This window comes from Geotrypetes seraphini, chromosome 3, assembly GCF_902459505.1.
Source record: "Geotrypetes seraphini chromosome 3, aGeoSer1.1, whole genome shotgun sequence".
Taxonomy (NCBI): Eukaryota; Metazoa; Chordata; class Amphibia; order Gymnophiona; family Dermophiidae; genus Geotrypetes; species Geotrypetes seraphini.
Genome location: NC_047086.1, coordinates 219,715,627 through 219,730,747, shown reverse-complemented (window position 1 = coordinate 219,730,747; position 15,121 = coordinate 219,715,627). Strand labels below are relative to the sequence as shown.

At 37.1% G+C, this 15,121-nt stretch overlaps 1 protein-coding gene across 5 annotated transcripts in view; it reads right to left on the bottom strand.

The window, feature by feature from the left end:
* LOC117357919 (histone-lysine N-methyltransferase 2D-like) overlaps positions 1–15,121 on the bottom strand; it is a 104,551-nt gene that overhangs the window by 83,021 nt on the left and 6,409 nt on the right. For 3 of the 5 annotated variants that reach the window (XM_033939185.1, XM_033939181.1, XM_033939182.1), the window contains exons 2-3: positions 12,331–12,458; positions 9,043–9,126 (exon numbers count right to left, since the gene is read on the bottom strand). In XM_033939185.1, coding sequence (XP_033795076.1) covers positions 9,043–9,126; positions 12,331–12,458 — 212 coding nt within the window. The remainder of the gene's footprint in view (positions 1–9,042; positions 9,127–12,330; positions 12,459–15,121) is intronic. The other 2 variants (XM_033939183.1, XM_033939184.1) reach the window with 1 other exon arrangement.

Genomic DNA, 15,121 nt, shown 5'->3' with positions numbered 1-15,121 from the left:
ACTTAATATACCGTCTATCAATGGTTACCTAGACGGTTTACAATTCTAAAATTTAAATTTTTTTTTAAAAAGGGGGGCGTTTCGTAGTGGACAAAACAGATAGACACATATAACAACAAAAGGGTCCATTGTTAAGGAGAAGTAAAGTACATCGAGATAAAATAAATTAAAAGGGAGGTAAGAGGGGGTGGAGAAAACAATAGGGTGAGGATATCGCTTCATAAAAACAGTTCTTATTTATTACTCCGTTAGGCCACGTGTACTGAAGGCATTTTTTTTTTTTCAAATATGGAAGGCATCCCTAAATAGAAAGGTCTTTAGATTGCATTTGAATTTATCAGTGGATTCTTCTAGTCTGACATCCGATGGTAGGGCATGCCATAGAGAAGGGGCTGTGACAGAGAATATAGTATTGCGTGTGTAGAATAGTTCTCTTATGGATAGGATATTAAGTAAATTTTGAATACTGGATCGTAAGGCTCGTGATGAAGTACAGGGAATGAGGAGTTTATCAAGAAAGGCTGGAGAATTTGTTTAATCTTGAAAACAAGTAGGAGAATTTTGTATGTTGTTTGATGCGATATGTAGAGCCAGTGTGCTTCGCAGAGTAGAGGGGTAATATGGTCAAATTTCCTTGCTCTATGTATGAGTTTGATAGCCATATTTTGAATGAGTTGAAGTCTGCGGATTTCCTTTTGTGTGATGCCGTGATATAAAGAATTGCAGTAGTCGATGTGGGAAACCACCAGTGAGTGAATCGGAATTTACATTGAGGATGAGTCTAGAAGCAATGTGATTGAGCAAATTAATCTAAGTTTATAGAAGCATCGTTGAGTTATTGCACTAATTCAGAGATCAAGTTTCAAGTTTCAAGTTTATTAGATGGCTTGATTAACCGCCTTAAACAAAGTTTCTAAGCGGTGTACATTTAAAAAGTTACATAGATTAGGTAACAAAACAGTCCATACAATTAATAAATAAACTTATTATGCTAAAAATTAACATAGTTAAACACAAGGTAAGGAGGGATGAAATACAATTTGTAAAGTAAAGAGGAGACATCAAAGGAAAATACAAAAGGGGAATAAGACATTTGAGGGGAATAAAATAAACAAAACAATAAGATAAAAGATTAACTTGCAAATGCATCTCTAAAAAGGAAAGTTTTTAACTCGTTTTTAAATTTTACAAACTCTTTCTCCTCCCGTAAAAACATAGGGAGGGCGTTCCATGTCTGCGGTGCCGTACAAGAGAAGATAAATTGTCTCCTTGTATTGATAATTTTCAGAGAGGGAATAGATAAAAGATTTTGTTCGCTAGATCTCAAGGTTCTCTTTGCAGAATAAGGGATAAGTAATCTAAATAAAAATGCTGGGGTCTTATTATATAAAGTTTTAAAAATAATTGTACATAATTTATGAGTAATTCTATGCATAACAGGAAGCCAGTGAGCCTTTTTAAGGAGTGGTGTTACATGATCAAACTTTTGGATTTAGTTATTAATTTAATTGATGCATTCTGAATAATTTGTAGTCGTTTTATTTCTTGTAAAGCAATTCCTTTGAATAGGGAATTACAATAATCGATTTTAGATATCACCAGAGAATGAATAAGTATATTTAGTGCTTTAGGACAGAGAAATTTAGAAATAGAACAAATTTTCCGCAATCTGTAAAAGGTAGTTTTCACAATGCTACTGATATGGTCATGAAAGTTGAGTTTATTATCAAAGATTACTCCTAAAATTTTTATATTTTTAACTAATTGAAGAGGAACGTTTGAAATTGAAATAGGAGTAACAAGAGAAAAACTATCCTTCCAGGGAAAAAGCATGACATTAGTTTTTTTAATATTAAGAGCTAGTCTGTTTTTGTCCAGCCAATGATGCACTTGATCTAGTTTCTCATTAATAGCCAAAATTTCATTTATGTTGTTATTAACTAATGGGTGCAATAATTGTATATCATCGGCATAGGCAAAAACATGAAATCCAATGGATTGGCATAGTGTCAATAGTGGAGCCAAAAAAATATTAAAAAGCAAAGGTGAAAGAATAGATCCCTGAGGAACCCCATGTGTAATATGTGAGGGTAAGGATAAAGATTCATTGAAAATAACTGTGGATGTGCGATCCTTAAAGTATGATGTAAACCAAGCTAGAACTTCATCTGTAATCCCTACAGAATGAAGTCTATCAAAGAGTAATTGGTGATCAATCGTATCAAACGATGTCAAAATCTGGCCTGCAGTGTAATTATATTTGGCCCGCGAGAAAATACCAAATGTCTACTAGAGCTGGCCCGCCGGGTATATCAATGTATGACAGCTATACTATCTTCACGATGTGTCAGTTGTTTTTACACCTTTCACTTTTATTATTTTTAATCGGATTTTAATTATCATGTGACCATCAATTTCTTTAACGTTTCTTTTCGTGCCACTTTTTGCTCATGACTGCGCCACTTGTCATGTGACCCCCCCTTTTTAAATTGTCAGTATTTTTCGAGCCGGTTTTACTTTCAGTTTGCTCAGCTCAGAGCGCTACAGATTGTCTCTACTATGTAAGAGCCACCATGGCTTTATTTCATTCTTCCTTTTTATTTTCAACGTGCACATAGTTATTTTAAGTTATCTTAAGTCCCCATAAAATATCAGCTGATGGTTTATATGTTTTCTATAGTCTATTGCCACACTGTGACATTTGTTAGTGCAGGACAGCTACACTTTTTTCACACTCTGCAGCAGACTCTATTTATGCATTTTTAAACCTTTCCACACGCAAGGTTTTGTTATTATTTTTCCTTTTTTGGGGGGGGGTAGTTTATTATGTGCCCACAATGCTTCTTTGCCACTTTTATATTTACAATCTTAGTCTTGCAGTTCTCTATTTTTGGCTTCCTCAGTTGTAGACATTTTTTCAGTAAATATCAAGATTGGCCTGTGACTTTGTCCAAGTTTTTAATTTTGGCCCACTATGTTTGACACCCATACACTAATTTAATCATGATAATTGAAGTCTTTATCCAGGTTGACCCCCAAGAGTTTGATTTTAGTATCAATCTGAATTGGGCTGCAGTCTAAACATATAGGTTCTTTCAGATTTTCCTTGTCAGAAACTAGGAATAAAGATACCCCTTGTTTTTGTTACATTTAGAGATCGTTTATTATGAATCAGCCGTCAAGTTTGTCAATCTTGTCAAGTTTTGTGTTTATTTCCTAGATATCATCTGCATTTGTTGGATTAATAGGGGTAGAGTAATTGGATGTCGTGGACGGTAAATCCAATTGATTGTGCCAGAGTTGGTGGGGGGGTTAAAAATATGTTAAACAACAGGGGGGGAAGAATAAAACCCTGGGGAACTCCGTATGTTTGCGAGATGAGAGTGGAAGTTGAATTGTTGAAATTGACTATGAAGGTTCTATCAGAGAAGTAAGAGGAGAACCACTTTAGTACATAGCCTGTGATTCCGTTACTTTGAAGACGGTTAAGGAGAAGAGCGTGATCAATCATGTTGAATGCTGTAAGGCCAAGGGATATTATTAGCAGGGCAGACTTACAGTGGTCATGATAATAGAGGATAGTGGTGGTGAGGCCAATTAGAGAGTTCCGTGGAGTGGTTAGCGCGAAAGCCTGTTTGATTAGGATGGAAGGCGTTGGTTTTCTCTAGAAAGTCAGAAAGTTGATTGAAAAGTTTTTTCAGTGAGTTTGGCAATGAATAGAAAGTTAGCAAACTCCCCTGGCGAGGAGTCATTTATTGAATTGCTGAATCAAATGTTATTGTATGTTTTATTTGAGTCATTGTGAACTTTTCACTTTATCATCTCATGCACTTGACTGGATGGAGCACTACGGGGGGTTGGGTTGGGGGGATTTGTGTGTTTTGGAAATTTGGGCTTGTCTGTATTGGTTTGAATTATCTGTATTTTTTCTGTGCGGAGCTCAATAAAAATTATTTGACAATAGAAAAGTTAGCAATTGGATGGTAGCTGGTGCACTGATCTTCTGGTAGATTTGTCAAATGCATTCTTAAACCCCAAATAGGCTATACTGAACAGCTCACCCTTGTCAACACCTTTAATTCTACTAGAAAAGTAAGTCAAGACTTTCCTTTGCTAAATACACATTGCCTCTTCCCCATTAAATCATGTCTACACATATGCCCGAGTCCTGACTATTCTGTTCACAATACTATTTGGCATCTAACTTAGAGCCCTTTTTATAAGAATCTGTGTTACATTGCTCACCTTCTAGTCCTCAGGCACAAAGGCTCATTTTAATGATTGGTTACAGAGTGCTAGTAGCAGGTCTGAAATGTCATATACAAGTTCTTTTAGAACTCTGGAATGAATGCCATCTATTCCTAATGATTTCTTATTCTTTAGTTTGTCAATTTATTCTAGTGCATCTTCCCATTTCAGTGTTATTTGCTTCAAGTTCCTTTCAATCACCATCTTCAAAGATCAGTCCAGTTGAGTTTTCTCCCCAACATCAACAGTAGAGGTCAAAGCAAAGAATTTATTTAGTTTTTCTGCTATGGTCTTGCCCTCCTTGGATATCCAACTGCCTCTTCAGACTTGATTTAAGATTATGAATGTTAGATCAGAGCCAAAGCTCTTTTAAATGACGTACAATAAAGCAAAGGCATCAAAAAAATATTAAACTGAAACAAAAAAAAAGTGCTATAAACAAAAGCTTACATATAAAAAAAAGGTTCCCACAACCCCACCCACATGCCATTGAAACCCACTTTTTTTTGCTATACCCCCTACTTGAGGCTGCTTAATACAGTCATAAATCATAGAACAGTAAATATAAAAGACCACCATCTTATTTCAAGACTTCCAGAAATTCACACAGCCCCTTGGGCGACGCTTCTATAACTTTATTCAAAAAGTATCCTTTAGACTAAATATGCCCTACCAAAATGTTGATATAATGCAATGATCCTTGGAAAAGAGACGGCTGAGGGGAGATATGATTAAAGTCTACAAAATCCTGAGTGGAGTAGAACAGGTAGGTACAAGTGGATCGATTTTTCACTCCATCAAAAATTACAAAGATATGGGGACATTCAATGAAGTTACAGGGAAATACTTTTAAAACCAATAGGAGGAAATTATTTTTCACTCGGAGAATAGTTAAGCTCTGGAAGGCATTGCCAGTGGTTGTGGTAAGAACAGATAGCCTAGCTGGTTTTAAGAAAGATTTGGACAAGTTCCCGGAGGAAAGGTCCATAGTCTGTTATTGAGAAAGACATGGGGGAAGCCTTGGATTGGTAGCATGAAATATTGCTACTCCTTGGATTTTGGCCAGGTACTAGGGACCTGGATTGGCCACCATGAGAATGGGCTACTGAGCTAGATGGAACATTGGTCTGACCCAGTAAGGTTATGTTTTTATGGGTTGCAGAGCCCAAAGGGCCAATGCAAAGTTACTGTGTGCTATGAATTCACAGCAGGTTGTACACGCCAAGCAATACAAAGTTGCAGGTGTCAACTTATGCAGAATACATGACCACACACTATTAAAATTAATGCAACTGAGGCTAAGTATTCCACAGCAACGCAGTGAGAAAACAGGCTGCAGATGCACAGCTATTGCGAGAATTTTTTTTTTTTTTAAATCAGAACCAGGTTAGCATACAAAGGCTTCACAGAGAGGATTTCATGCAAGTTTTTGAATCCTTTTGTAATCAGAAGGAAGTCCTTGCAAGATTCAAAAGCAGATGGAGGTAGAAGGCATGTGCACATGTCTGAACAAAACCAAAAGTGAAAGCACAGGTTGGCATCTGTTTTTCTGCGCCTACATATGAGTCTCACTTTTTATAAGTTCTTCAGGCCATCAGAGGTGACATTCACAGCAATGGCAATGGGAGCATATTTCACCATATATCTTCATCAGTCCAAAGTATTATTGTATTTTGTATTTCTTTTTAACTTATTTTAAGATGTGAATCCATGTTTCGCCAATACAGGCTGTTATCTCAAGGCAATATCCCCCTGCAAAAAAACCATGAGTTAATTCTTGGGGAAGCAACAACTTCAAAATATTTCTTCAAGAATTCTTCCCCTGACAGTCTCACCCTATATGTTAATCTTCCTTTCTAAGATTTTCACATGTTTTGAATTGTGAAGAACATGGAAAGGAAGATTAACATATAGGGTGAGACTGTCAGGGGAAGAATTCTTGAAGAAATATTTTGAAGTTGTTGCTTCCCCAAGAATTAACTCATGTTTTTTTTGCAGGGGGATATTGCCTTGAGATAACAGCCTGTATTGGCGAAACATGGATTCACATCTTAAAATAAGTTAAAAAGAAATACAAAATACAATACTTTGGACTGATGAAGATATATGGTGAAGTATGCTCCCACTGAAATTGCTATGAGAGTGTCACCTCTAATGGTCCTGAAGAATTTATTTAAAAAAGTGTTGTTACTAAGATATTTTCTTTGGATAAGCAATAAATTTGTTTACTTCTCTATAAAATTAGCATGCCATCAGTATTTTGCATAGCATCATATTGCAATCACAGTGAAAACCAAATATCCACATATGGTTCAAGCCTTTCTGTGTCAACCCCAAGGTTCTTTACAGAAACTCATCACCCAATACATCACACCAAAAAAATAAGGAATTTCCCATCAGGGGATAATTGATCAAGGACTGAAATGTTTTCTAAAAACGTAAAACCTATCTTCATGACTTACTGATCCTACAAAACAATGGATTTATTTTCTTCCTTGATCAATCAAGGAAAATTGTTCATGCTTGGTTTTCACCCAAATTTCAGCCTTATGAAATTCTGAGGATTTCTTTCCTCAGAATCCAAAAGCAAATACAACTCAGAATCTAAGACCAACAACTAAGTCAAATTCAAGTAGCTCAAAGTCTAGGACAGAAAAGAGACAGCCCCTTTCTCCTAAGGAGCACAACAGTCTCAAATGAGGCCAACTGGTAAATCCACAGGGTTTGGGGCTGCCTTTCTCTCAAAAGAAACCAGTTTCACTTGATCGGTCCTGACCTTGAGTGCAGGATACACTAATATGGTTTACAGTATGCCCCAAAAATTTGCGGGGTTCTGTTCAGAAAGAAACCTGATCGGTCGGGATACACCCTGAGGCAGCATGAATTTGTGAAATGCTGGCCATCGTTGGTGTACCGATCAGTGAAGATAAGTGGAATATTTCCTCTATTATGTTAATTTTTGTTGTAACATTACAGTACAGCATAAGACTTTATCATACAATGAAGGTTTTTTGCCAGTGAGGTGAACACTCTACCACCTCTTTGAGCCGTTTTGGTGCCCTTTCTGAGGCTTTTTCCTTCATTTTTTGGATTGCGTTAAGTCTATGCTGTTCCTGTCTTACATTTTTGGACATCTCACACTCAGTGTTGAAAGTGTTTACATATGCTAGGTACACCACTGCCTTCATACTTTATATCTAATCCACAAGCCTGCTTTTGGGACCTACAGGGTATGTATCCCTCCGATTCATGACAATTTCACTTCTCATGTTATCTTATCCATTCTTTTTATTATACAACTGCCCAGATAAGCATCATTCTTTGACGTGATTGGACCTTGAAAACTAACGGCGACAGTGTTCCCCCCAGAAATTTTTTCCAGCCATGAAAAACATTTGCTGCATTTAGTGTGTCACAAAAAAACATTTGCTCCGTTTAGTGTGCCGGAGTTAAAAAAAAGTTTGAGAGACGCTGCTCTATACCATTTGAAAGAGGGCAAATATCGAATTATTCACTTCTAGAATTGGATACTTGTTAAATTTAATAAAAATATTATGGAACAAGTAAGTGTCAAACCTTAAGAAAGGAAGTCATATTGAGCATTGGAAAATAACTAATAATTAACTAATACAAATAGCTAATACAAATAGTACACATTTAGGGCTCCTTTTACTAAGCTGCGATAGCGGTTTTACCCACGCTTAGCTCGCGCAGAATTGCCGCACGTGCTAGACGCTAACGCCAGCATTGAGCTGGCGTTAGTTCTAGCCATGTAGCGCAATTCTGCACATGCTAAAAACACTACTGCAGCTTAGTAAAAGGAGCCATTGATTTTCCCCACCACCAAATTTCCCTATCCTGCCCCACCCGGCTACTTTTTCATGCCACCCGGCTGGAAAAAATTTCTGGGGAAGAACACTGCTATTGATGGCAGACGAAAACACTGTAGCATCAAGTATCTTAAGAAACCCCCCCAAAAAAAAAAACAAAAAAAAAAAAAACAACAATCCAGTGTCTTCTACTAGTAAAGAGAAGTTACAGATTTGCAAGTTCCAAGATTCAAAAGCTAGCCTCAGCCCTATTATGAAAGTAATACCCTGCTAACTCTACATGAGTAAAGTAAGTATTGTGGACATTAACATCTTGTGTGAAAAACTCCTGCTACCAATTTTAAAATCTTGTATTTATGACAGTTTCCACAGTGCTAAACATCAGCAACACTTTCAAATCACACTTGAGGGAACAGAGCTATAGAGAGGTTAATTAACTTACAAAAAGGTCACAAAACATAATGCCTGGCACAAATACCACCAAATGACCAGCAGGTTGCTCCCTAATTTAGAATGCCTTCCTCTTTAAAGGCTCACAAAGAGTGTTTCTTTTTGTACTCTGCCCAAAAATATTTTCCAACCCCTATACTAGTGCAAAGAAGAAAATCCAAGGATCACCAACAAGTGTCACAGCACACAAATTAGGAGGCTAGATATGAGCAATCTGGCTAAAGCAGACAGGGTTCTCCTATCAGTACAGACAAAGAAGCTGCTCCATTAACTCAGCAGCACTGTTCCCAGTTTAGTACCAGGTGACTGCAAGTTCAAATTCCGAGATGCCCAGTTGGAAAACTAGACTACAGAATAGTGAGTGTAAAGCTTTCACAAAATGCAATTAGTACATGGCTATGGCACTTCAATTTCTGCTCAGAATGCAGAAAGCAAGAATGCCACCACATTCATTATGGAGCACCAATAGGATAAAACTGATGCAGAGAACAGGTCACAGTCCCAGTGGACTTACCCGATGCCTCAGAGTCTTTCTCCTCATCGGTGGGTTTCCGATCCTCCATTCCTATTCCAGACTTATCGTCCGTCACAGAGAGACCTAGGAAAAAAGCGAGGGAAGATGTCAGTCTAAAACAGAGAAAGTCAGCTGGACACTGTCAAGCTAAAACAGGACAGAGCATGGATAGAGTTCCCTGTTGCCAATCTGTACAAAGCAGAAAAGAACTGGAAGATAGATGAATTAACTAAACAACCATACATTTTCTAGGCATGCATTATCTGACCAATAACCTGTTTGCCTTGGGTAGAGAATGACATAGGGACAAAATTTTCCCCGTCCTCTTAAATTCCTTTCCTGTCCCTGCCCCATTCCTGAAAGCTCCGTCCTCATCTGCACAAACCTAACACACTTTAAAATCATAAGTGTTCAAGGCAGAGACAGCAACCAAAGACACGGGGACGAGATGAGGTACTTGAGTTCCTATGGGGACGGGGACAAATTTGTCCCTGTGTCATTCTCTAGCCCTGGACCAGTGACATTGGGGCCACACTATCCACTTCAAGTCAATGTACTTATTTTTACAGTTAGTCTGCTAAAAATAGTCTAATCATTTACAAACTTGAGACTACTACACACTAAGGAGTAAATTATCAACAATATAATATTTCTAGCTAAGAAATATTCAAGTTATCTATACCAAAGCCACAGGCAAATTGTGATGTGTCCTTATGTGAAAAGATAAAAATTAGAGCAAGCCTAGTTAGAATGGCATCAGTCCATCCCACCCCTAATTTCCCTGGCGTGATCAAGCCTTCAGTAACCCTATCCTAAGTAGGCTTCCTCTTCAATAAGCCTATGCTGTATCACAGATGTCCATAAAACAAGTCAAACTTCCTGCATAAAATTTAAAGCATATGACAATTATCTGAGGGCCCCATCTCCAGCTTAGTACAATGAACACTACAGTTACATTCACAACTTCCTATATTATATAATGCTGTCCGTACACACAAATGAGAGAAATTAGTTAAAATTACAATGATGTGAAAAAGTTTTCCCCCTTCCTCCTGATTTCCCCTAGTACTGCATATACTGTATGTTACACTGAATGTTTTTTGATTTTTAAGCAACATGTAAAATTACATTAGACAGAGGGAGCCTGAGTAAATACAACACAATCTTTAAATTATTACTTCATTTACCCGCCCCCCCCCTCCCCCTTTTTACAAAACCACAAAAAGTGGTTTTTAGTGCTAGCTGGTGCACTGAATGCTCTTGCACTGCTTCTGAAGTTCATAGAACTCTATGAGCGTCGGGAGCAGCACAAAGTATTCAGCGTGCCAGTCTGCGCTAAAAAAAAAAAACCACTTGCGTTTTTGGAAAAAAAAAGGGGGGGGGTTAATTAAGGAGCAAAGTTTCCCAACATCCTTACCACCTGTGTAAAAAAAGTAACTGGCCCCTAAATAACTGGCTGCACCACCTTTAGCAACAATAATTGCAATCCAAATGCTTTCTATAATTTTATATAAAAACCTTTCACGTTGCTGTAGAGGAATCTTACCCCACTCTTATTTGCTGAACTGCTTTAATTCAGACACATTTGTAGATTTCTGTGCATGAACGACCATCTCTATTGGGTTTGAGTCAGGGCTTTTGACTAGGCCAATCCAAAACTTTAGTTTATCCTCAGTCATTCAGATGTAGACTTACTTTTGTATTTTAGATCAGTGTTCTTCAACCACCAGTCTGTGGACCGGTGCTGGTCCACAGAAATTTCCTCCGATCCGCAGGGCCAGCATGTGCATTGAGCCCAAGGCAGTGTTCTTCAGCCGCCAGTCCACAATGCGATCAATGCAGCATTGTCTTCGGGCCGGCTCCTTCTTCCTCAGTGCTGCAGTGCACAAAGCCATGAGCAGAGGCTCCTACGTGCGTCCTGCGCCGGAACCAAAATCCTTCTCTCTGACGTTGCAACTTCAGAGGGAAGGCTTCCAGAAGAGGCGCGGGATGCGCGAGGAGCCGCTCCCTATGGCTTTATGCACTGCAGCACTGAGGAAGAGGGAGCCGGCCCGAAGATAACACCGGGGGGGGGGGCAGCATAAAACAACCAGGCGGGAGCAGGCCACAAGGCAAGGCACACAGCATGGAAGGAGGGAGACAACAATGGTAGGGGGAATGATTTTATTTTTTAATTTTCAAGTTTTCAAGTTTATTCATATTATTTGATTGAACGCTTTTCCAAATTATAAAGCGTTGTACAAAAGGTAAAAATATGATTTTGGAGAAATCACATATGCATAATACATTAACGAGACCTACATGGGTAATTGCTTTTTAAAACCACGGGAAACAATAGGAAAGAGGGGAGGAAATACAATTTTAAAGAAAAAGTACATAAAAGGGACTGATTTACATTTGCTGTCTGTATTTTGCACTGTTCAGGAAAAAATGCATTTATTTCTTTTCCTCTGGGGTTGTATTGCATGCAGAGTCTTGCATCTTAGGGTTTGTTTGTATATATTAGTACTTTTAGTTTTTGGTCCCATATTTGCATGGGGTTATCTGTGTTCTGGTAGGAATGAATATTGAGAAGCATTCAGTGTGCTTTGTGTAGTTTAATTTTGTGATTAACTGTTATGTGTTGTTAATAAGATTATATTGTGTATGTGTATATATATGAAAAATGAATGGAAAAAATGGTGTTACAATTAGTACTATTATGGAGGCGGGGTCTGGGGCGGAGACTTGGTGGAGATGGGCAGGGTCTGGCCCACAACTTAGCTCAGTGTTCAACTGCCGGTCCACAAAATAATTATTTTATTTCTGCTGGTCCATAGGTGTCAAAAGGTTGAAGAACACTGTTTTAGATCATTGTCTTGCTGCATAACCCAATTATAATTTCAGCTCAAAGACAAATGACTGGATATTATCCTTAAGAATCTTCTGGTAGAGAGCAGAATTCATGGTTCCTTTAATACTGGCAAGTTGTCGCGGTCCAAAGGCAGGAAAGCATCTCTAATCCATCACACTACTAACACATGTAGCTGTTTAGTATGATACTTTCACTGTGGAATGCTGCATATCCAAAAAAAAAAAAAAAAAATCAACTTTGAACTCAGCTATCCCTAACATTATCCCAAGCAGCCTGGGGATCATCCAGGTGTTAGTGCTGATTTCAAATTTGCAAAAATGTTACTCTTGGATAGTAACAGTTTCCACCTTGCCTACCTTCCTGAATCCCATTTTTGTTCAGTCTTTTTTTATTGTGGAGTCATGTACACTGACCTTAGCTAAAGCTAAAGATACCTGCAGTTCTTTGGATCTTCTTCCGGGAAGGTTTGCAACTTCCCAGATGAATTGTCGCTGCATCCTTGGAGTAATTTTGGCAGGCCAGCCGCTCCTGGGAAGATTCAACACTGTTCCAAGTCTTCTCCCTTTGGAGATAATGACTCTCACTGTTATTCAGTGATGTCTCAGAGCAATAGAAATGGCTTTGCAACCCTTTCCAGACATATATTTCAACAACTTTATTTTTATGTTCAGGAACTTTCTTTGACCATAGCATAGGTTTCTGTAGAAATTTTGTAGTGATTTATCATATTTATATGAATACCGCACATATTATGCACATTTTACCAAGCATTCACACTATGTGAATGAGCAAACTATACCAGTATACTTTTTACTAAGATGCACTAATTGCAAAATTAGCATATTTATTATTAAGGCTTAATTTCTTTTTAGACTTTTTGCACTTTCATGGACTAATGAGTACAAACACCCAAAATAAAAAAAGGAATAGCCCTTAAAACCAAAATGTATTAGTTTTGCAATAGCATGCTTTAGAAAAACTAACTGGTATAGCAAATGTTACGTGCATGTGCCTATTATACATATAAATACAGTACTTTACTCTCATAGCAAGGTTCAGATTCAACAGCTACAATTAGCTGAATCTAATTATCAATTACATTTTATCAACTGATTGATTAACCAAGAAGGCAGTTATTTTTCCCACATAGGTTATAAGTGTTGGGGGTCATTCCATACCAAGTGGTCTAAAATAAAAAAAAAAGCTCCCACCATTATGTCTCAGATTTTGTTCAAAATTTGTATGCAGAACTAGCACAGCATTTAAAAAAAAAGTTTTTCCAAATATCTGATCCTTAGTTGCAATAGTTACTAAGCTAGACAACCCCCCCCAACTTGTTTTACTGGGTGTTGGTAGCATTGCATCGTGCACAGCATTGAATAAAATGTCATTTTAGCTGCTCAAAAAAGCTGAAAATAATTGAAAAATACTAATTTTTGGCAGTCCAGCACAACTTTTTATGCTAGTTTCAGTGATGCTAGTATGAGCATTATGGATGCAAAAGCTTGTTTAAAACATTTTGCTCAAAGTGTGTCTTTAAAACTTGTCACAGTTTGTCATGACAGATTTTGACCAGTCTATCATCAGCTGCTATAACTCCAGAGCAAGTAAATACAGACTTCAGATTTTTTTTTTTATCATCCTTGCATTGTCAAATTTTCAGAAATTCAGTATGAATAGCTGCATCAGAACACTCCTTCAAATTTTGCACCATTGACACAAGGACTTTTGTCAATTTTCAGGGTCAATTATAAAAAAAAAAAAAAAAAGTCTGCCTAAATCTAACTAGTACATTTATATTGATTAAAATTTTATATACAGTACTGCCAAATCTTAACATAGTTCTCAGCAGTTTACATCAGTAAAATTTCAAACAAATAAAAATAAAAAAGGAACGCCATAACAAATAGGATAACACACAAAGAACATAACACACAACATAACATACAAATATTAATTACACTGTGCATTTAAGGAACACCTGAAGAATTCTCAGTAAATATGATCCACAGGCAGCAAATCTGCTCCAAGTGCCACCTGAAAAAATAGATTTTTAACAATGTCTTAAAAGCCTTAATATTTATTTCAGCTCTAATGTGCCTTGGGAGACTATTCCAAATATTGGGCGCTAGGAAAAAGAAAGCTTTATTACGAGTGGATTCCCATCTTGTTCTTTAACATACATGCTAAAGAATACGGAATAGTCAATTAATTCAAATAATCAGGAACCATGGTATAGAATGCGTTAATATTTTGAACTGAGTTCTATAAACAATTGGTAACCAATGATAGTGCTTAGAAAGAGAGGTTACATGATATTTACTTTTATGTCCTAGCAACTTTATAGCAATGTTCTGCAAGGTCTGTAATCGCCTGATATTAAATTTAGTAAGACCTGCATAAACCACATTACAGTAATCAAATCTAGCTACCAGAAAAACATGGATCAAAGTATGAAAACTTGTCATTATCATATAAATAAATCTCTCACAGATCTTAAGGATCTTAGGATGTAAAACCTTTTTTTATTTTTTTTTTTACTACTTCTGATACCTGTGCAAAAAATGTAAACTGAGAATCCATGATAATCCTAAGATATTTAAATTTCTGCACAAGGTGTATTTCCCTCCCTGAAAATGCAAAGATGCATTCAGAACAGGTAAATGTCCTGTCAACCAACAGCTAAAACTTTTATCAAAGTTTACCATTAATTTATTCTTTGTTAACCACTTTTGAATTTGTTCAAGACCTCTAAGAACTGTATTTAATGACAGAGAAATTTTTCTCTATTTTTTCTAATTATAGGATATCATCTGCACAGCAATAGACCCTAATTCCACACTCTTCGATCAATAACAGTGCCAGATAAATGTTAAATAAAACAGGCAATAGCGCGGAGCCCTGTGGGATACCGCATTGTAAACCTAATTTATCTGACCACTCTATAGAAGTAACAACTGAATACAACCTATCCCTTAAGAATGACTCAAACCATTTAAGTATTATAGCTCCTAATCCTAATGTAGATAATCTATTAAGTAACAACTATGATCTACAAGATCAAAGGCTGCTGTGAAATCCAATGACAGCGCAAATGCAAGAAAACTATTATCCAATACTTCATAAACATCACTTATAAACCTACACACGATATTAGTAGTACTGTGTCCAGTTCTGAGTGCTTACATCCAAACAGAAACCATAGTTACTACCACCAGTTAGGTG